Source organism: Haliotis rufescens, unplaced genomic scaffold (assembly GCF_023055435.1).
Source record: "Haliotis rufescens isolate VD_foot unplaced genomic scaffold, xgHalRufe1.0.p SCAF_38, whole genome shotgun sequence".
NCBI lineage: Eukaryota > Metazoa > Mollusca > Gastropoda > Lepetellida > Haliotidae > Haliotis > Haliotis rufescens.
Genome location: NW_025964090.1, coordinates 2,369,729 through 2,393,554, shown reverse-complemented (window position 1 = coordinate 2,393,554; position 23,826 = coordinate 2,369,729). Strand labels below are relative to the sequence as shown.

Genomic DNA, 23,826 nt, shown 5'->3' with positions numbered 1-23,826 from the left:
AAAGCGGCGTTAAAGACAACTCACTCACTCACTCACTGCACTAAAGAAATTATTTTAACCATTTCAGGTTTGGTGTGTAACTGACCTGGGCCCACTTGCACAAAGCGATTTTAGCGCTAAGACTATTGTAAGCCTATGTTAAAGTATGGGAGTTACGATCATCTTAGCGCTAAGATCGCTTTGTGCAAAGGGGCCTTGGTCACTGATTCGCCTGCGTGCATTGCCTCTATTGTGTAACGTATAATATCTCCCGTTATTATATATACATTGGACCTATTCGTTCCCATAGCTTCGGTTTTTACTATGAACTACAAACACACGTCATCGATTTCACAATTTCTCCTATACATTACTTTCACGTTTTCATTAACATACATACATTTAGAGCTACATTTCTTTAAATAGCAATTTTGTATTTCACAGTCACCCCGCCATACCGAGATAAATGCCCTCGACGTTTCAACAACAAATCCAAAATATCCTCCAAACCATTTAAAACTCACGCTGTTAACATTTCACAAAATGTCAGTACCGACTCCTAAACCAATCGCCTCTACCGTCGCCAGTAACAACGCGACACGTCCACGTGACATTAACACCTATGCTTTTATGTCCTATCTGATTTCTGATTAATCCAAAGCGACATAGAAAATATAAGCCTTGTTCACGCGACCAGCCAACAGTGTTCAACCCCGCAGCGGGAAACAAAATGGCACCGTCGGACACTCGAGTCACGTGACCATCCCAATCGATAAGAGTCGTGGGGTAAACAGAATATAAACCCACTAGCGGATGTGTCGTCCGTTTTGTAAACTTGGCCCCTCGGGAGCGGTGAGCGGACGTGCTTGTAGACAGGTATGTGGCAATATGATGGTGTATTGATTTGTGTGTGTCTTCAGTGTTCATTCCAAGTTCGTTTGTTAGACATGCGGCATTTTTCATGTTCTGCTTGAAATCGTACTGGCTTTTCCCTACATATTTCGTTTTTCAGGGGCCCGATCGACAAAGTGTTCGTTGTGGTAAGTCCATGTTAAACTATGAAGTTATGACAGTCGAAGTGTTATGAACGCTGCGTGGATCCGTGCCTTGGTTTGTAAGATATTGATATATTTGAATTTATTGTGAAATGTTCACAGTCATATTTATCTCAAGCGATATTAATGAGGTTTTATTAGTTACTGTTAACCTGTTTCGCGATTTGGCTTTGAATTTGACATTATTCCTCATATGGATATAGTGAGAGAATTATGTATAAATGTTCCCTTATATCCCAGTGTGAAGTTATAAACATGTTCACAATGAAGTACGGTTAAGCAACACAGTAAACTACGTTTATAACGAACACGCTTGTAATGAACTGACGGATAAAACGAACTTTTTTGTCCCGGTCATTTGCTGTATATATGCTGTGTACTAGTATATGCTTATAACGAACTTCGGATATAACGAACTATTATCAGCAGTCCCTTTGAGTTCGTTATAACCGTAGTAAACTATATGTCTTTCCATGAGTTCGGACCGTCACATTCGATATATATTACATATAATATAAAATATACTTGCCGATATCGGATTTTCGACGAACGTCTTGTCTAGGTTGAATATGTGCATGTTTCGAATACCTCCCTGGTCTAATGGATAGTGTACGTTCAAAGATGGCACTTGTTGTTACCCTGCCTGGTGCTCGGCGTTAAGGAGATAAAAAAGGAAAAGTCGGCTCGGAGCCTGTATACTGTGTCTGATGTTAAACTGCGACATGATGTCTAAATGGTCTAGCATTATAAAAACGGGCTTCCGTACGGACTAGTACAAGTAGCCACTTACACCCGTGCATGCACGTCGCAATATCCCCCCATTTCAATCTCCTGACCTGCATGTATAACAGTGCTTAGTGTTGTGTGCTTGATGATAATGACGTTATGGAGAGGGCCCGTTACCCGAGTGAATAGATTGGATTGTGCTTAAGGTAAATAATTATTTTCCCTTCATAATTGTTATCGCCCGGATTAACAGTTTTTCACATTAACGTATGTCCTGATTAATCATTGTCATAGAGAAGAGTTTTAAGTAAAGATATAAACGTGAGGTGAGGTGTAATAGCGTTTAACGTCGGTTTGAGGATTACTGCACTAATGTAGCGACGTGAATACTGAACGCCAAGCAGGGTAACAACAGGTGTCATCTTAAAACGTCTTTTGGTGAGGTGAAATTCGGTTAAACGTCGCGTCCAAGATTGTTGCACTTATATAGCGACGTGCATGCACGTGTGTGTGTGTGTGTGTGTGTGTGTGTGGCTGCTTGTACTAGTCCGGACTGATGCCGATTTATAGTGTTAGCCCACTGAGATACCATGCCGCAGTTTAACATGAATGCCCCACTCAGACACAGTATACTGACTCCGAGCCGACCAGTCCTTGTTTTAGCCCCTTAATGCCGAGCACCAGACAGGGTAACAACAAGTACCATCTTTTAACGTCTTTTGGTATAACGCGGCAGGGGGTCTACTTTCCACTTTCCAGGCAGGCGCTCTATCCACTAGACCACGGAGGCGGTCAGATTGACAGGGTTTCGGGGCGGCGGGTAGTCCACAGGTAAATGGTTTGGCTTGTGACGTCAAAGATATGGGTTCGATCCCCAACTGTGTGCCATTCATTTTGTTCCCTTCAGTAAGGGACAGTCGGGTAGCCTAGTGGTTAAAGCGTTCGCTCATCACGCCGAAGATCCGGGTTCGATTCCCGACATGGGTACAATGTGTGAAACCCATTTCTGGTGTCCCCCGCTGTGATATTGCTGGAATATTGCTAAAAGCGGCGTAAAACCATACTCACTCACTCACCCACTCACCCACTCACTCACTCACTCACTGCAGTAATAAGGTCATTTGTGACCAACTCGTGCCATTCCCGGACAAGCCCTACAAGCAACAACATCAATTTATAGATCACGTTTCTATTAGCCGCATACACGGCGGTGTGCTAGTGACGATCTAATTTTTCCCACAGTTTTTAAACAAATGCATATGGCCAAAATTAATTTAAATACTCGGGATTATATTGATCGAAGTACCCATATGTTAGGTCTTTGAAAAGCATTTAGAAGTGATTCACATAAGGAAGAGAATATATGGATGTCAACTTCTTTATTATGAGGAACACATTATTATTATGTGTTCCTCATAATAAAGAAGTTGACACACATATATTCTCTTCCTTACCCATATGTTGACGCGCGTGTCGACCTTCGAGAACGGGACGAGCCTTCATGCAGGTGACGGAAAGATGCGAGTGGTGACGAATCTAATAAGGTTGGAAAATTGTTACTTATTGTTAAATAGTACTCACTCACTCACTCACCACACGCCTTTGTGTTGATACTTCTCGATATACATTTAGTCGACCGTCATCGTCTATTTCTTGGTTAATTCGACATATTGCCCCAAGTGACTGCTGGTGTCATATTTACTCTTGCGACATCCTCGGACATCCGATTTATTAAATTTCTATTCTATTATGATATTTATCACATCACATCACTCTGGATAATCGAGGATGATATTGAGATGACTAAACTTTTTTGGTACACGTGCAATATTGAATGGGTGTTGTTTTACGCCGCTTTTAGAAATATTCTAGCAATATCACGACGAGTGAGTGAGTGAGTGAGTGAGTGAGTGAGTGAGTGAGTTGGGTTTAACGCCGCTTTTAACAGTATTCCAGTTATATCACGGCGTGTCAGTTTAATGTGGGAGAAAAGCCCGTGGTGATGCAGGTGCACGGGTTCCATTCGTCATATGGGTACAATGTGCGATAACAACTTCCGGTGTGATCGTCGTGATAATTGGGCACGCCAGAAACCTATGATTGTGGGTTCGAATCACGGTTCGCCCCGATTATGTTTCTAGGTTTGTCAACACCACACCCGTGCTCGTGGGTTTCACCGAAGTGGTAAACGTCTGAGACCTGCATCACTTTGGGCTTTCCTCCCACATTAAGCTGACACGCCGTGATATAACTGGAATACTGTTAAAAGCGGCGTTAAACCCAACTCACTCACTCACTCCATGTGCTCTATAGTTTTTGCAACCTCGATTATCCCGTGTATATGGGGTTGCTTAATCATTGCAGCAGTATCAGGACCCACTAGATTACTTGAACTGTGTATATAATTTATATACAGTTAAATCTTGCCACCCCAAAGAACGAAGAACTAGGGACTACATATCAGCTGCTGTCGGAGGAATTTCGAAGTGATGCAGTATTAAGAATGTTCATTTACCGTCCTTACATCTACAACTGATCTCTGAAGTCGTTTTGTGGCTCCGCAATTTATCTGTGAATAAAATACCCCTACTGTAAAATACTGAGCAGAGATAACTATATCTAAACTGTTTATAATCACATTGCGGATTTTTAATTAATAATAATAAAAAGGAGAAGAAGAAGAAGGAGAATAATTGATGATAATGATGATAATAATAATAATGATGTTGATGATGATGATGATGATGATGATGATGATATGCATATTTATAATGCGCCAAACCCACACACTATTTAGCATGCTCAAAGTGCTATTAAAGCAACTGCCATGACCGATCGGTGTGATTGACATCTTCGTCGAGTTAATAATTTATGAAAAGTTACAATTCCAAAACTACGCAAAAGAACAATTTTCTCATTGAGACATTGAACCGCATTCAGGGATGGCTAACACAAAATAGTCGCTAATGTCAGGCCACATTATTTCTAAATAAAATATTTACCTTCATTGATCGAGTGGGTGGATTTTATTTTTAAAATGATATTCTCATACCTAAATTTCACTTCTGACATTTCTAAATGTCGCCATTCCTTTTTAATTATTTTACGGGACATGACGACAAGAACATATTCTGTTATTATTATTATACAGACAAATTAGTATAGAAAGAGATTACAAAATGATGAGATGTAAAATAAAACTTGTAAATACACTAAAATATTAGTGTGTCAGAGGAACTTTTGTTGTTGAGTATAGGTTTCTTGATATGAATGATAAGGAATAAAAACTGTCCCTATCTACATTGTAAATCGTCATAGTGCAACTGTGAAGATGGTTTTTTGCCCAATGTACGAGATATTTTATTTAAATGGCTTCAAGCACAAATAACGACATGCGTCATCTGACATTTTGAAAATCACTATACGAACTCACGCTCGACTCAACCCGATAATGAAAATATATTCGGATGCCATGACACTTCTCGACAATTTGAGATCAGAATAATTTTAAGGCTAAGTCAGCTTTCGCTTTCGAGAAAGACATCGAATGATGCCAAATGACTCGACGACCTAAAGTAACACGTGACCTAATGACGTCACTATAGGATTCATTTATGCACGTGACATCAGTGGGTTTTTTGTTGCCACTACCACTTAAGACTGATGAGTAGAAAATCCCAATGAGGCAAAAATAGGACGACAATGTAAGTATCGTTTTAGGGATTTAGCATCACTTGGGGTGTGTGGTCAATAGCTACCTTTAAATAATAGTGAAGGAGTGACTTGGTTTTTACGCCGCTTATAACAGTATTCCAGTTATATCGCGGCGTGTCAGCTTAATATGGAAGAAAAGCCCGAAGTGATGCAGGTCTCAGACGTTTACCACTTTGGTGAAACCCACGAGCACGGGTATGGTGCTGACAAACCTAGAAACATAATCGGGGCGAACCGGGATTGGAACCCACGATCATAGGTTTCTGGCGTGTCCAAGGGACGCAACTCTGCACAGCAAATTGCAGCGCCTTAGACGACTGGGCCACCCGTTCCCCCCTTTAAATAATATATAGCACATATCAAGTATACATCAAGTATGATAAAAACTCGTGGGCAATGGCCCGAGGTGGGGATGTTACCATCGACCGATCGCGAGTGAACTTTGTTAATTTCAGCAATATCACAACTAATTCACAGTGGTATATAACATGTGCAAAAATGAATCCTATAGTGACGTCATTAGGTCACGTGTTACTTTGCAGTCGAGGTACAATGATACACAATCAGGTCACACATTGCAACCATCCAATCCCCGTTTTCGTTTGTTTTTACGACAAACGTAACATTCTGGGAACTGAGTGAGTGAGTGGCTTTACGGCCGATTTGAACAGCAGTATCACGGTAAGGGATAACCAACATGGGTTTTAAATAGTGCACCCACGGGTGGATTCGAACCCAGGTCCTCGGTATGATAGACTTACTATAGGCTACCTTGCTACCTCGTAGATATTAGTGAGTGAGTTTGGTTTAACGCAGCTTGGAACAGTCATTACTTTATATCACGGCATGTCAGCTTGTAGGAGAACCCAAAGTCATTTACCACTTTGGTTAAACCCTCCAGCACCCGTGGCGAACCGGGATTCGAACACACAACTTTAGGTTTCTGGCGTGCCCAAGGGACGCAACTCTGCACAGCTATATGGTTTTACGCCGCTTTTAGCAATATTCCAGCAATGTCACGGTGGGGGACACCAGAAATGCGCTTCACACATTGTACCCATGTCGGGAATCGAACCCGGGTCTTCGGCGTGACGAGCGAACGCTTTAACCACCAGGCTTACCGTCCGCCCCGCACAGCTAATAGAAACGGTTGATTACAACATTCCTAATTCGTGGGGATACAGGCAAGACGACATACGAGCTGTTATTTTGTTTGTTTCGTGTCAATATATCCCAATGGCGGGGACGTCGTTTATAATATCAAACACCGGTCTGTCTCATCCAGATTATTATTATTATTATTATTATTATTATTATTAAATGGACTGGCTGGTCAGACTCGGGGGCATGGTTAATAGTGTGTCGTCGTTCCCCGATGGTGTCGAACGTTGCGAATTATAACTATCACTGGATTGTCTTGTCCAGATTCGATTATTTTCAGACCACGTACGGCGTAAAACAACAAACAATGAAATCTTTCTGAAAGGGACGTAAAACAACAAACAAACATTGTACATTTGTACATTTGTACCTCATAGATTCATTATGACTAACCAATCACCATTATTATTCTAGACTAATAAACAACTAGTCCACAATTACATGAGCATGTCTCTAGAACAGGTCCCATTGACACGTATCCCAAACAACCCTTTATCAAATTATTTTCAGACGCAATAAAAGGTCAAGCAATAGTTCGCCGATTTTATCTCATTTCTCCTTTGTTGTGTTAATGTACAGCTGTGATTTGTGCATACAAGCGGTGAGCCTGACAAGGAATAACTCCTTTGCTCCGCCATGTTGTTTTTCTGGAGGTGCGTGGGCGGCAGACCTGAGTCAACATGCTGTAGGTTGACCTGATTGACAGGAAATTGATATCTCTTTTTATTGTTAATAAGCGTTGTGTATTGTAGTAGTTGTCAAGGTTGATGCCAGACAGTTTGAGTGATAACACGCATGTTAATTTGAACGCGAAACACAAACACGCATGCGTACACGACGTCCAACTCTAATGTATACTAATGTAGTTCTATATACACGACGTCCAACTCTAATGTATATCAATGTAGTTCTATATACACGACGTCCAACTCTAATGTATACCAATGTAGTTCTATATACACGACGCCCAACTCTAATGTATACCAATGTAATGTATACCATTGTAGTTCTATATACACGACGTCCAACTCTAATGTATACCAATGTAATGTATACCATTGTAGTTCTATATACACGACGTCCAACTCTAATGTATACCAATGTAATGTATACCATTGTAGTTCTATATACACGACGTCCAACTCTAATGTATACCAATGTAATGTATACCATTGTAGTTCTATATACACGACGCCCAACTCTAATGTATACCAATGTAATGTATACCAATGTAGTTCTATATACACGACGCCCAACTCTAATGTATACCAATGTAGTTCTATATACACGACGTCCAACTCTAATGTATACCAATGTAGTTCTATATACACGACGTCCAACTCTAATGTATACCAATGTAGTTCTATATACACGACGTCCAACTCTAATGTATACCAATGTAGTTCTATATACACGACGCCCAACTCTAATGCATATCAATGTAGTTCTATATACACGACGTCCAACTCTAATGTATACCAATGTAGTTCTATTTACACGACGTCCAACTCTAATGTATACCAATGTGGTTCTAAATACGCAACGTCCAACTCTGATGTATACCAATGTAGTTCTATATACACAACGTCCAACTCTAATGTATACCAATGTAGTTCTATATACACGACGTCCAACTCTAATGTATACCAATGTAGTTCTATATACACAACGTCCAACTCTAATGTATACCAATGTAGTTCTATATACACAACGTCCAGCTCTAATGTATACCAATGTAGTTCTATATACACGACGTCCAACTCTAATGTATACCAATGTAGTTCTATATACACGACGTCCAGCTCTAATGTATACCAATGTAGTTCTATATACACGACGTCCAACTCTAATGTATACCAATGTAGTTCTATATACACAACGTCCAACTCTAATGTATACCAATGTAGTTCTATATACACGACGTCCAACTCTAATGTATACCAATGTGGTTCTATATACACAACGTCCAACTCTAATGTATACCAATGTAGTTCTATATACACAACGTCCAACTCTAATGTATACCAATGTAGTTCTATATACACGACGTCCAACTCTAATGTATACCAATGTGGTTCTATATACACAACGTCCAACTCTAATGTATACCAATGTAGTTCTATATACACGACGTCCAACTCTAATGTATACCAATGTGGTTCTATATACACAACGTCCAACTCTAATGTATACCAATGTAGTTCTATATACACGACGTCCAACTCTAATGTATACCAATGTAGTTCTATATACACAACGTCCAACTCTAATGTATACCAATGTAGTTCTATATACACAACGTCCAACTCTAATGTATACCAATGTAGTTCTATATACACGACGTCCAACTCTAATGTATACCAATGTAGTTCTATATACACGACGTCCAACTCTAATGTATACCAATGTAGTTCTATATACACAACGTCCAACTCTAATGTATACCAATGTAGTTCTATATACACGACGTCCAACTCTAATGTTTACCAATGTAGTTCTATATACACGACGTCCAACTCTAATGTATACCAATGTAGTTCTATATACACGACGTCCAACTCTAATGTATACCAATGTAGTTCTATATACACGACGCCCAACTCTAATGTATACCAATGTAATGTATACCATTGTAGTTCTATATACACGACGTCCAACTCTAATGTATACCAATGTAGTTCTATATACACGACGTCCAACTCTAATGTATACCAATGTAGTTCTATATACACGACGTCCAACTCTAATGTATACCAATGTAGTTCTATATACACAACGTCCAACTCTAATGTATACCAATGTAGTTCTATATACACGACGTCCAACTCTAATGTATACCAATGTGGTTCTATATACACAACGTCCAACTCTAATGTTTACCAATGTATTTCTATATACAAAACGCCTGTCGTAGGCGTCGTTTTATCTCATCCCAGACATGTTCTATGCGGGTGAGGTCTTGAGAAACAGCCGGCCATGGCAGTAGAGCAATGTCATCCTGTCTCAAAAAGTCTGTTATAACACGTCCAACGTGTGGGTGGGCATTATCCTGCTGCAACGTGGCGTTACGTCCCTGCATTTGCACAAAGGGGAGAACATGATCTTTAACTCAATGTCGTCCCAGTGGCGTACCCTATTCAAATTGTCGTTAACAGTGATGAGTTGTGATACCATCCGATACCATTACACTTCGACCCCAAACTGACGACGTTAAGTAACGCCTGTAGAGGTGGTGAGGTGAGGTGAAATGGGGTTTAACGTCGCGTCCAAAATTATTGCACTTATATAGCGACGTGCATGTACGTGTGTGTGTTTGTGTGGCTGCTTGTTATAGTCCGGACTCATGCCGATGTATTGTGCTAGCTCACTGAGATACCATGCCGCAGTTTAACATGAATACCCCACTCATACACAGTATACTGACTCTGAGCCCACCAGTCCTTGTTTTAGCCACTAGACAGGGTAACAACAAGTACCATCTTTTGACGTCTTTTGATATGACGCGGCCGGGGATCGAACCCCGGACCTTCCGCTCTCCGGGCGGACGCTCTACCACTGGACCACGGAGGCGGTTAACGCCTTTAGACTCTTGCACGGGCACAAAAGCAGCACAGATGAAACTGGGACTCATCTGTGAACAGTATACTGTCCCAGTTTTGTCCACTTAACCTTACATGCCATCTACACCAAGTTAGGCATGTCTAAAGGTGACGCGTATGGCTGGAGTGGGCGTATGGCTGGACGTCGGAGCCGGGTGTTATGTTCCCCCAACCAGTTGCGTACGGTATTGCCAATATAGGTCTTAACCTAGGAATTGTGCGGCCCGTGAAGATCCGAGGTAGAATAGGTCTTCAGCAACCCATGCTTGCCATAAAAGGCGACTATGCTTGTCGTAAGAGGCGACTAGCGGGATCGGGTGATCAGACTCGCTGACTTGGTTGATGCTTGTCATCGATCCCAATTGCGTGGATCGGGTCCAGACTCGATTTTTTACAGGATGCCGTCATATAGCTGGAATATTGCTGAGAGCGACGTTAAACAAAGCAAACAAATTAAAGGAATTGTGTGAGCTGTTAATGTGGCAGTTTGGTATCGGTTCCGTAGATGAACCAACCGAATATGGTGGTCTTGTTGACGTGACGTTTCACGTGAACTCTCGGCCCGTCCCTGCTGTAGATAACGTCTCTGAAGAGATGATATTGTGTGTCGATGAATGTCTAGCAACTTCATTTTGTGCCAATACTGTTTGCAGCACACCCATGGCAAGTTTTCAACAAGCCGTTGCATTTACGGTTAAACAAAAGTGTTTGTATGAGGACCTGATAGCTTAACAATCAGTATGTGCTGTTCACATTCCAAAACCAAGTGTGTTAGTTTAGTGCTACCCAACAAACTAGCAAACATCAAAAACGTCCGCCGTGCATGAACATGCACGTGCAAAATGTGAATCATGGTCTTAAAGTCGAGGAGAGTCTTCATGAATATGTATTGACAGATGCATCACATATTTTCAGAATAAATTCATTTTTATTGAACATTATAGGAAGCATAATTACTTTTTGCCGTAAAATATTGCAATCGTCAATTATTGGTCGTTCTCAATATATAGCTACAAGAGCAAAAACACTTATTTTCCCTCTATATTATCAATTTTCCACAGTAACCTCCCACGATAACTTTTAATATTAGTGGTCTGTTTTTTACAAAGAACGCAATTCATTTATATTTCGGACTACCCATTATCTTTTTTAGCCCCGGGTCAGGATAAATCATCTGTTCCACGAAGCGATCTAAACTCCGCGACTTTATCATAGAGTTACGGTCGTGGCGCTGGGACGGGCGACAATCCCATACTTTATCTTTGAGTTGCGGACGCAGCGCGGAGACGATCGTCAGTCCCATACTTTATCATAGAGTTACAGTCGTAGCGCTGGGACGGGCGACAATCCCATACTTTATCTTTGAGTTGCGGACGCAGCGCTGAGACGATCGTCAGTCCCATACTTTGCCATAGAGTTACAGTCGTAGCGCTAAAATAATGGTGCATCCAATACTTTATCATAGGCTTACGATAGCCGTAGCGCTAAAACCAACCTCAGTCCAATACTTCATGATAGACTAAAGATAGTCGTAGCACTAAGACGATCGTAAATTCTATGCTTTTTCATTGAGTAACGACCGTAGCGCTAATTTCCATGCTCTTAAAAGAGTTACATTCGAAAGGCGGTAGTAATGTCATACCTAATCATAGACTTACGATAGTCGTAGCGATTTGTAGGACGGTATTCGGTAAGACGGTATACAGCGCCCGATGCTTGTTTTACGAGCAACCCATCCGTAGAAGGCGACTATGCTTGTCGTAAGAGGCGACTAACGGGATCGGGTGGCCAGGTTCGCTTACTTGGTTGATGCAGGTCATCGTGTCCAAATTGCGTGGATCGATGCTTGTGTTGTCAATCACTGGATTGTCTGGTCCAGTGTCGATCATTTACAGACCGCCGTCATATAGCTGGAATATTGCTGAGTGCGGCGTGAAACAACAAACAACCAACCATGACTAACTGTGCGTCATCGTACACCGGCGTTGTACAGCGTTACCACTAATTTGTCTGACTCAGACACGACCATTCACTGACAATCGTCACACAACTTTTCTGGGGGCACGGGTGGCCCAGTCGTCTAAGGCGCCGTGATTCGCTGTGCAGAGTTGCGTCCCTTGGGCACGCCAGAAACCTATGATTGTGGGTTCGAATCCCGGTTCGCCCCGATTATGTTTCTAGGTTTGTCAGCACCATACCCGTGCTCGTAAGTTTCACCGAAGTGGTAAACGTCTGAGACCTGCATCACTTCGGGCTTTCCTCCCATATTAAGCTGACACGCCGCGATATAACTGGAATACTGTTAAAAGCGGCGTAAAACCCAAATCACTCACTCACTCACTATTGCTGACTGCGAGGTTTAATGAGAAAACAGATCTGCCTTAATAATGCGAGTTTGTTCACAAAGATCACGCTTGATCTCGCATTGTTTTGCATTTTGAACTGTATAGAAAGTTAGAATGTACCTTACAGTACTCCATTCTCAGAAGTGTTTTTCACGGATGGCCCAGTCGTCTAAGGCGCCGCGATTCGCTGTGCAAAGTTGCGTCCCTTGGGCACGCCAGAAACCTATGATTGTGGGTTCCAATCCCGGTTCGCCCCAATTATGTTTCTAGGTTTGTCAGCACCATACCCGTGCTCGTAGGTTTCATCGAAGTGGTAAACGTCTAAGACCTGCATCACTTCGGGCTTCCCTCCCACATTAAGCTGACACGCCGTGATATAACTTGAATAATGTTAAAAGCGGCGTTAAACCCAACAACAAGAACAGAAGTTTAGATTCCAGTGTAAAAGGTTAATGACAGCTGATCCGCAAATGACAAGTTCAGGATGTGTCCAAAATCCGATAAACCTTCCAACGCTCGGAATCGACAACACATGCCCCCACAGCGCGGAGTATTCCTGTTTCCACTCAACTACATGGCGGCTTAGTGACACGCCTGTCTGTAGTTATCAGCCCCCGTAAGCCAGTGTTTACTGGTACAAGCGAGACAGCTTCCTACATACAACCACGAACTCCCAATTCTCCTGTGGATTTTTGTCTCGTTAATCTCCATACAACGCCTAAGCGAGTCCTCGTAGTGTTGTAAATATGAGGAAATATCTGACATGGCCAGACTTGGAGTCCCAAGCGGTTAGGATCCTTTCGTGAACGTATCACTCTTCAGTTTCTGGCAGTGGGTAGTGATTTAGTAAATGATGTGACAGTGGAATGGGGGCCACAGAAAGATGGATGGATATCCACAGGTATGTGCAGGCTATCAAGATGAAAGAGATTTAGATGCTGATTATATAATTATTATAAAAATAAATTATTTGATCTTTACACATTAGGACCGTGCTGAAGGAGATGCTTGCTTCTGATTGGTCAATAAGTATATCCATGGTAACTAGCAAATCAACGGTAGTGTATATAAATGCAAACCAGAGATCATATGTCATATAAGTGAGTACTGGATAGTCAGCACGAATTTTCTATGTATCAAAGCACAGTAAACTACGGTTATAACGAACTGACGGATATAACGAATTTATTTTTTGGTCCCGGCCATTTGCTGTATATATGCTTATAACGAACTACGGTTATAACGAACTAAAATTGGCCGTCCTTGAGAGTTCGTTTTAACCGTAGTTTACTGTATGTCATGACCTTGATCACCTCCTTTCGTGGTGGTGAAGGTCACGTCGTAAATCACATAACTGGTCTGATATTCTAGACTACGGTTAAAATTTCATTCCTAAGAAGTTCTAGTGTCATGTTGACGTCAAACAGAAGTGTGACGTCTTCTGTTGATTATATGCTATCCGATTATCCAGACGTCTCCAAATGGCATACATTTAAGTACCGACCATTTGATATATAATATACGACCCCCGAAATATCAAAATGGTCGGTCCAACGACGCCATGTAGGCTTGGCGTCTCACGTGACGGCAGGCTTATTATTAACATCTTAGAACTTTTATTTGGGTTTGGAGAACCAGCTCTCATTGCCATGATTTCGCTTTACAGTCTAATATAAAGTCTCGATTATCCGACGAAACAGATTCCATTGATTAGGCGTCAAAATAGTGGTCAGAATCATATGAATGATCTCGTTCTGTTGCAACCAAAATCCCGTGTAAAATATGTACTGTGATATGAAGTCATGTGTTACTGTTGAAAACATATTTTAACCCTCTTTCTCTCGTCTGTATGATGTAATGTAACTCTAAGGTCCAAGGAGCCTCATACACTGAAATAACATCATCAGTGTACTGGGGAGTATACGTCCCAAGCTACCATCCTACCGGGTACCCATTCACGGCTGAGTCAACAGAGGCGTATTTCGAATAAAGTGTCGTGCCTATGTTGACACAATATGTGACGCGTTTCAGTGTGTGGCAGGGCCGAAGCCCTAGAAACTCTCAAGTCATGTTTGCCAAACACGGTCAACCATCCATCTACACTCCGCAACCAACGTTGCTTAACTTCGCCCACATTGTGGTCTTTGCCACCACTATCACAGACGAGTTCCATTATATAAATTAGATACATTGTTTTAGGTTGTATTATTTTAGAAACCGTGTGCATCAGGTATCAAAACGTCTTTGAATACAAGCAACTAATATATACTCTTCAAAAAAAGAAACTTGACACCGACTTTCTAAATGTAATATCATGCGATTGTTTCAAAATAGGACACAGAAACCATAAACACTGTTTGAAGATCAATGTACACAATGTTCAAAACATTAATCGTGTCACCTGACAGACACACGTACACGATACAGTTAATGTCACAGGGGTACAGACCACGTGCATCAATCACCGCTTGACACCGACGACCCATAGATGCAATCAAGTTTAAGTGCATCAAGAAACGCCGGAAGTGTTTGGAGCGGTGGATTCCTTCTGCGAACGCGTCGATCCAACTCGTCCCACAGATGCTCAATCGGGGACAAATCTGGTGACCGGGCTGGCTGTTGTTGTGCTGTAAGAAGTCCTGACAAACACATGCAATATGCGGTCGAGCGTTGTCCTGCTGGAACTGTCCGCCATGAACGTTGACGTGAGGAAGAACGTAAGGCTGTAGGATCAAGTCTCTGTAACGCACACCTGTCAATGTACCTGCCACATTCCCGAGAGGCGTCCTACCACCGTGATGAATTCAAGCCCATGCCATGACACTCCCGCCGCCAAATGGGACAACCTGCTGCACACAGTTGGGGGCGTAACGTTCACCGGGACGTCTGTAGACACCTGCGCGCCCATCAGCACGTGTGTGTAGGAAACGGGACTCGTCAGTAAACAGTACATCTCTCCACCTTGCACGTGCCCATCTAACCCTCTGTTGGCACCAAAGCAGACGATCCGCCAGATGACGCGGGGTCAATACATGACGTCGAACAGGTCTTCGTGCAAAAAGTCCAGCCTCCCTCAGTCTGTTGCGTACCGTTTGATCGGATATTCTGCGTACCCCAGGGATCTGTGCGGTCTCGGAGTTGTCGCAGCCGGATGTATCGATCTTGTGTTCGGGTTGTCACCCTTGGTCTTCCTGACCTTGGTCTGTCGTCAACTCTGGTGGTGTTGTTGTATCGGGTCCACAGTGCGGAGATTGTCTGTCTGGATACGCCAAAGTGCCTGGCCACTTCTTGCTGAGTTGCTCCAGCTTGTGATCACCCAATGGCGTTGTTCCGTTGAGCTGCATTCAGTCTTGGCATTCTGTCACCGCCTCTACTGCCGTTATAATTATATAAGGACTGTATTAACAGCCGTTGATGTGGCTTTTTATACCCATTCAGCAGGGGGGCCTGCATGCCTAAATGCAGGATCCTGTGCTGCACGTTTTTTACAGGCGGTTGCGTTTGGATGAAGCTGTAAAATTGATCCCCAAACGCTACGTTTATGTGCTTTGCATGTGTTTTCGCGAATTATAGACACACCATCTTTCTATTTGACTTATTTGTTTCTCATTTAATGTAATTATTTTAGATATTTGGAAAAAAGTGTTTTTTACATCTATGTCAAGTTTCTTTTTTTGAAGAGTATATTTTAGAAAGTCAAGTGAAGGGAAGCCAATGTCATAATGGGTTTAGATAATACTTGACAAAATTTATTGAACGCGTTAAACCTGCTATCTCCAGTTGTTTTTTTCAAAATTTAATAAACATAAATGTGACTCATCGACCTCTACACTAACACCGACGCCGATCAATTGTTTCCGTCTAGAGATTCTTCTTTCATACCGTAGATCTCGACCAATTAGTTTAAGTGATGTTTTAACAATGTTATTGCAAGGTGGATTCCGGTAGCGACTAGGAACGGTCTTGTGAGGTAGAGCGTTATTCAGTCTAGTGCCGCCTGCGTATTGTACTGTATCTTCAAGAGGGCCTGTGTTCTCGGTGAACCGATTAATCCCTTGTCTTCTACATCAGGAAGCTATTTCTTCTTTGATTAATGGAATAGTATAACAATATATAACTAGTTTGTTTATCACTTGAAGTCATATATCCTATATGTGTTGTTTTGTTCAACGGAAGTGTGTGTGTTCAAGTAGTACAGGAGCACTATTGACGTGAGGTGAAATGGGGCCTAACATCGCGTTCAAGACTATTGCACGTAGTTAGCGACGTCCACATGTGCGCTTGTACTCCGGACTAATGCCGATTTTATAGTGCTAGCCTCCTGAGATATCACGCCATAGCCTACTCAAACACAGAACGCTGACTCCGAGCCGACTTGTCCTTGTATTTGGAGTGGCCTAGTTAGGGTGGAAATAACCGTAGTAGTCGTCATAGCGACGCTGAAGTAGTTGGGGTGTAGTGACGCTGAAGTAGTTTGGGTGTCAGTAGCCGTTGTGAAAGTAGTAGATGATGGTAGCAGTGAGTGAGTGAGTATGGTTTTACGCCACTTTTAGCAAAATCACGGCGGGGTACACCAGAAATGGGCTTCACACATTGTACCCATGTCGGGAATCGAACCCGGGTCTTCGGCGTGACGAGAGAACGCTTTAACCACTAGGCTACCCGACCGCCCTAGTCACAGTAGTAGCAGCAACACGCTTGTAACACTACCTTTCAGACGCGACTATGTAACATTCAGATACAAACCATCAGTTTATTCCTGCTACAGAGACAGTGCCTTGTAAAACTAGTCCACACAATCTCAACACGCTCTCATCGCCAACTCATCATCCTCATCCCCAAATTGCGTCACGAGGATCAAACAAATGTAGTCCCAACCGCCGTGTTTCTAGACACAATCCCAGAGTACCGCCGCATTTTACGTGGGCCTGATGTGTCAGAATAATTAGTCTCGTCTGGCCTTAACGCCGCGCTAACAATTGGTGAAGGTTGACCTTGATTGTATGACCTTCAAGGCGTGACGCTCCCCTGTGCTGAGTCGACACCCTACCCCTCCGCAAGTCGATATTTTCTTCTATAATTACACTGTTAATTTGCCCCGACACCGTAACCAAACACGGAAACTCGGCGTTGTATTAACGAGAACTAAAATCGCAAAGGAGACTTAAGAAAGTCTAAATGTTTATGCAACCTGGGATGGTTAAAATGGATCCACGCCTCTTGGTTCCGCCCTAGTCTGTCTTACAGACCCTGATACAAATATATATCAAATACAGCCCATGCAAATCTATAATGTTTGGTAAGTCTAGATTACTGCAGTATCAGGTCTCTGAAAATGAAGAGTGTCACTGGGCTCCCTTTTATTATATTTTTATTACGATAACTGAACAACTGGGTTTTTTTCTGTACGATATGTTCATTTCAGAGACTTGATGTTAGTCACGCCCGTCCAACAACGGACCTATACGGTTATATAGGTCCGTGGTCTCACTAGGGCCCTGTTTGTTTAAGACACTAATTAGTTCCTATGGACCCCGACTGGCTGTGCCGTTCTCCTCGTTCACCCCCTTCTAACAGGATTAGGTGTTAAGGCTCGTTAAGTATAGCAGCTTACGGGTGTTGGTCAGGTGTGAGTTGCTAACGAAGTAAAGAGTGAACAAACCATGCCATTTACAGAGTGGTCAAATGTAACAAATGTTATATTTGGGATAACACTTTTCTTAGTAAAAACAGATTCTAGTCCTTTTGGGGTTGAGTCTCATCCGGGATTCGAACCCACACTGCCAGAGTGAAATAAGTAGTATTTAGTAATTGTCCCAGATCACTCCATTCAGTACTGGACCATTAAATCCGTTAGCTACTGCTCACTGTTAAGATAACATGGGTTAATTGAACGGGGCCAAGGGATATAATGCCGTTAAAATTCAGGCTTTATAGCGAACGACTGTTTCTGAACAGGCCGAGGAAGTAATTCCATGAGAGTGTGAGTGTTGTTTTACGCCGCTGTCAACAGTATTTCGGCGGCCTATAAATAATCGAGACAATTGGCTCTTTTCAAAACTGACTACCCCGTGAATATCCGGGTTAGATCTTCAGCAACCCATGCTTGTCAGAGGCGACTAGCCGGATCGGGTGGTCAGACTCGTGGACTTGGTTCATTCATGTCATCGTTTCCATTTACGTAGATCGATGCTCATGATGTCAATCACTGGATTGTCTGGTCTAGACTCAATGAGTTACATACCGTCGGCATATAGCTGGCGTTAACAACAAAATACTTAATGGGTAGAGAGGGAGTTTTAGATTATTATTTTTTGTTTCTTTAGCAGGTTACAAATCTATAAACGTTAACTTCATGCTAATGTACCACGTGACCTCTTTTGTCTCGGCCACTGTGGCTCAATGCAAGAAGAGACCAAGATGACCTTGAGTAGCATCCCCTGTAAGCCAGGCATACATTAAATTGGATGGTGTGTCCGAAAAGTTGAAATCAGGTTGAAAACGAAATTTGAGTTGAAAAGGTTTCTTAACAGTGCTGAAAAATATAAAGAATATAGAGGCGCGGAGAATTATGGGACGGATGGTCATGAGAAGCAAGAAATTCACTTTAACAAGCTCACGCCCGAGCGCCCGAATCATTACAAACGGGACTATCGGTAGCCATCAGACTGTGCGATGGTGTGAAATAGGAACTCGTCTGGCAGCCTCGTGCTCTGGTCGCTAGTGATTTGTCGGCATTTACGTTCAGTTCAGTAAATGAAAAAGTCTCGGAAAGTTGCAGGTTTGTCCCAGTGAATGGTAAAACGTGTTTACAAGGAACAGCAGTTTAGGGAGGTGAGAGTGGTTTCACTTACCAACGTGTGTGTGTTTTCAGAAAGCTTTGAGTACATTTTCATTTGAAATTCAGTTCGACCTCCGTTTTTGCCTTGTGAACTTCAGGATCTGTCTCCTATTCACATTAACACACGTTAACCCTTTCTCAAACATTCATACTTATTCAGAGTATCTTGAACTGGCATTGTTTTAGGTGACACTTTTTAAACAAGATTTTCCCCTTTAAACTTCATATTACACAACACATCAATCTTAAATAATATCTCTGCGTGGAAATCTCGACACATCTGGCGTGTTTCGTCAGGTAAAATTTCAGCCAATCAGCAAGAAGGCTTTTAAATTCAGCAAAGCATTCATACCATCATCTTTGACAAGTTTCTTGGAAACGAACGTTAAAATAGTCCAGCTCCGAATGTAAATAATTAAGGCCTTGCCATTATATTGTTGATGTCGATGATGATAGTGATGAAGATGATGATGATGGCGGTGAGGATGAGGATGCTTTTGATGCTAGTGATATTAATGGTGATGCAAGCTAATTGTGCTGAATATCATTATAACTATCTCACTATTTAATTCTGCATGTTTAACTCTTGGAAAATGAGCACTGGCAGTAAATGTAATCTCCAATGGAGGTATAATCAGTATAATAAGTATAAGTATAATTCAGTATAATGGCCACCCCACCGTCTGTTTTAGCTGAATGGAGTTATAAATACCGCACACTTATTTTGGTCCGTTCCGTCCTTTGATCCATATTTTAGTTGCACCCTATTCTTAAAGAGGAACTGGTAGTTATTATGAGATAATCTGACGCTTGGCGCTACAGAAATAGACGATTGTTGACGCCCCGTTCGGATGTGGTTTATCAACGGTGGGGAAATACTTTGCTGAGTCGATAGTCATGAAGGATTAATCGATGTACAAAGACCCTATTTATCACCTCTTTATGAGATAAAACACACGCACGCACAAACGCACGCACAAACGCACGCACAAACGCACGTACACGCGCCCTTTCTAGTCTGGAATTAATTTGAGAAAATGTGCTCAGAATATCCGAAACTTCGATTTATGGAAGAGCCGAAAACGAAGTACAGAAGGTAGGGACAAAAATGCATTTGTAGCTATGATATCTTATGGTGTGATAGAATCAGAATCACTGCTGAAATAAGTAAGCGGGAAACCGAGCATATATTTTTGTGCGGCTTAAAACATACTTTATGTGACAACCGTATTTAGCATGGGTATTACAAATACAACAGTCTAGCGTTAAATCAGGCATCCCAGGCATTTCCTGTTGGGAACGTACTTATTTAATAGTGGTCGAGAGGACAGAGTGTCTGTCACGAGATCAGAAGGTCGGTGGTTCGATCCCTGGCCCCGTCATACCAAAAGAAGCTAATAGATGGTACTTGTTGTTACCCTGCCTGGCGCTCTGCATTAAAGGACAAGTTAAGTCAACATAGCAAATGCGTGACCAAAATTAAATTTGAAAAACGGAAAAGCGTAAAATAGACGAAACGAAAAATTAAAACGGGTTCCCGGTGTTTGACGTGCTGCGTAGTTTCAACGATCATGACGATAATGATGATCGCGCTGACGCCCAGTCTGCCCGAATCTGCCTCTCTGTGTGCTCATCCATTTAATTACCGTTTCCACAATTTATGTCACCTTAGTAACAACACTTGATATGCATCCCGTGGTTTAAACCCCACCTCACCTCACCTAACCTCACCAAACCTCACCTCACCGTACCAAACCTCACCTCAACTCAACTCACCCAATGTTTGTCAATCTGGGGGATTACATTGTAGCGGGGCGCTCCGGTTCAGAAATGTTTCACTGTGCCTGTTCAGAATTGTTTTAGACCCTTGTGGCGTGGTGTTCACAAAGTATCATTCCCCCTCGTCAAAAAGACTTTACAGGATGATCTGTGCTTAATGAAAATTTGAATAAAAGCGACACAACCTTTCAATAATCATAAACAAACTAAATTCTTAGTCAACTGTACGATTCCATCTGTATAACAAGCGTGTGGCGACTGTGCATCTTACCGAGGCAAGAGAGTTAACTGGATATAAAAGTCCAGTTTCCACCCTTGCCGAACTAGGCTGGTATTATGGAGTTACATTTTGGCTGGACTAACGAGTCTATGCATAGTCCAATCAAAATCGCGCAACGAAATCGAAATCCGGTTCGTAAACTGTCATGCAGATTTCGGTCGATTGCAGGATTTGCAAAGCATGTGCACCGCCAAATCGTTGTTAACAGATATTTTTAAAACCTTTTCATGTTTTTAATCAAGGTGGTCGCGTGATTTGATGCACTTAGCGATTTATCACAATACAGATCTTGATTATCGATCAGATCGTCTTGGAGGGGCGCCGCCATTTTGAATGAAACAAATGCAAATGATGGAATCTGATTGGTCCATAGGCGAGGCTTAGAAGGGACATAACTCGTTATAACCACTGGTGGCGATACGATCAAGCCCATGAATTCGAGCAGAGTTCGGCAGGGGTGGAAACTGGACTTTTAAAGTCAGTTAACTCCCTTGCCTCGAGAAGATGACGACTAGGCCACCCGTGCCCCATTGTTCATCTGAACAAAACATGGGAACATATGGTTTAAGTCAAAACAGGGAATTGCATCGGACATCATGTTTGTTACTGATACGTCAAAGCAACCTTCTCACTGCAGAATGTTCGGCCCGATTCATTCAAAACGCAATTAACTTTCGGATGCTCTTTTTATTTCATTGGCATATTTCTCATACCCTAAATTAGTAAGCGAATATATTTATTTGTTCTTTTCCTTGTTTTATAAAAAAATGACTTTCTGAAAAAAAATCGAGATTTTAAAATCGATATATTTTGAAATTTCAAACGTGTTAATCCTTAAGTTTGCATAAAGGCTAAGCCGTCAACCAACTGGTTGGTCGATGGCTTGTGCATCGGTTACATTGGAGAGGACACGGAAACAGGTTTGTAAATGAGATTTGAAACACTACTATCAACGTTAAACATTCACAGTGTTTGTCGCACCGTGCCCAGTCGGCAAATGAGTGAGTGGGTTGAGCTTTTAACAGTATTCCGTTATATCGCGGCCTGTCAGCTTAATGTGAGAGGAAAGCCCGAAGTGATTCAGTCAAATCCACGAACACGGGTATGGTGCTGACAAACCTAGAAACAATCGGGGCGAACCGTGATTCGATCCCACAATCATAGGTTTCTCGACGTTTTCTACCCCGTGAGAATGCCCCTTACAGTATTCCATAGGTAATAGTTTAGTTTAGAAATTAGATTATGTGGATATAAACCAATACACCTATCCTGAGTGATCACACCCGCTCACTCACTGGCATGAACTTTTTAAATGAGCATATGCTTACCCTTTTTCGCGAAAACCTTGTGTCGTAAATGATTTTCAGTGTTCCAGCCGGGGGCTGTGCAGAGTTGCGTCCCTTGGGCACACCAGAAACCTATGATTGTGGGTTCGATTCCCTGTTCGCCCCGATTATGTTTCTAGGTTTGTCAGCATCATACCCGTGCTCGTGGGTTTCACCGAAGTGGTAAACGTCAGAGACCTGCATCACTTGGGGCTTTCCTCCCACATTAAGCTGACACGCCGTGATATAACTGGAATACTGTTGAAAGCGGCGTTAAACCCAACTCACTCACTCACTCACTCAGTGTTCCGGACATTTCCATTTCTCACTATCTTGCCTTTTACGACCTATAGGATCAGTTTCAGCAGATATTTGAGACTGACTTGGAATTTGTACATTACTATATCGGTATACCTATGGATGAGCAAACATGCAAAACGACATACTACAAAGATTATGTCTCAAACAGGCGTCTATATGAATTGTCTTATAGAAGGACGTCACCGCTTTCTGTAAGTTCAGTGAAACTGTGCCATCAGTATTCTTCCAGTTGACATTATAATTTGGCACCTGCACGGTTAGCAAAGCGCCAATAGACAACTACAAGCGTTTGTATATCCCTCTGATTCTGTTCCATAACGAAATATTTCTCTCTTTTTTTATAAAAAGTGGGGGGTCGGTCGGGTAGCCTAGTGGTTAAAGTGTCCGCTCGTCACGCCGAAGACCCGGGTTCGATTCCCAACATGGGTACAATGTGTGAAGCCCATTTCTGGTGTCCCCCGCCGTGATATTACTGGAATATTGCTAAAAGCGGCGTAAAACCATACTCACTCACTAGTACTTATATACAGTGACTAAAAGTTGGCATTAGCCTTCAGCTAGCACTTGACCCATGCCATATAAATGAAAGCAGGATTCGTCAGAGTTTCAACATTTAAGTAGTTTGGTAAAGCCATTGTCTTATTAACAAAGAAACACACTGTAATATAGATCGGTTGGCCGTACAATATTGAATAAATATG

General features: G+C 42.2%; 1 protein-coding gene across 2 annotated transcripts in view; it reads left to right on the top strand.

Moving 5' to 3' along the window:
- Positions 1-700: 700 nt before the first annotated feature.
- LOC124118500 overlaps positions 701-23,826 on the top strand; it is a 45,595-nt gene continuing 22,469 nt past the window's right edge. The window contains exon 1 of one of the 2 annotated variants that reach the window (XM_046480617.2): positions 701-855. In XM_046480617.2, coding sequence (XP_046336573.2) covers positions 793-855 — 63 coding nt within the window. In that variant the 5' untranslated portion in view covers positions 701-792. Of the gene's footprint in view, positions 856-13,447; positions 13,481-23,826 lie in introns of those variants that run through there. The other variant, XM_046480618.2, reaches the window with a different exon arrangement.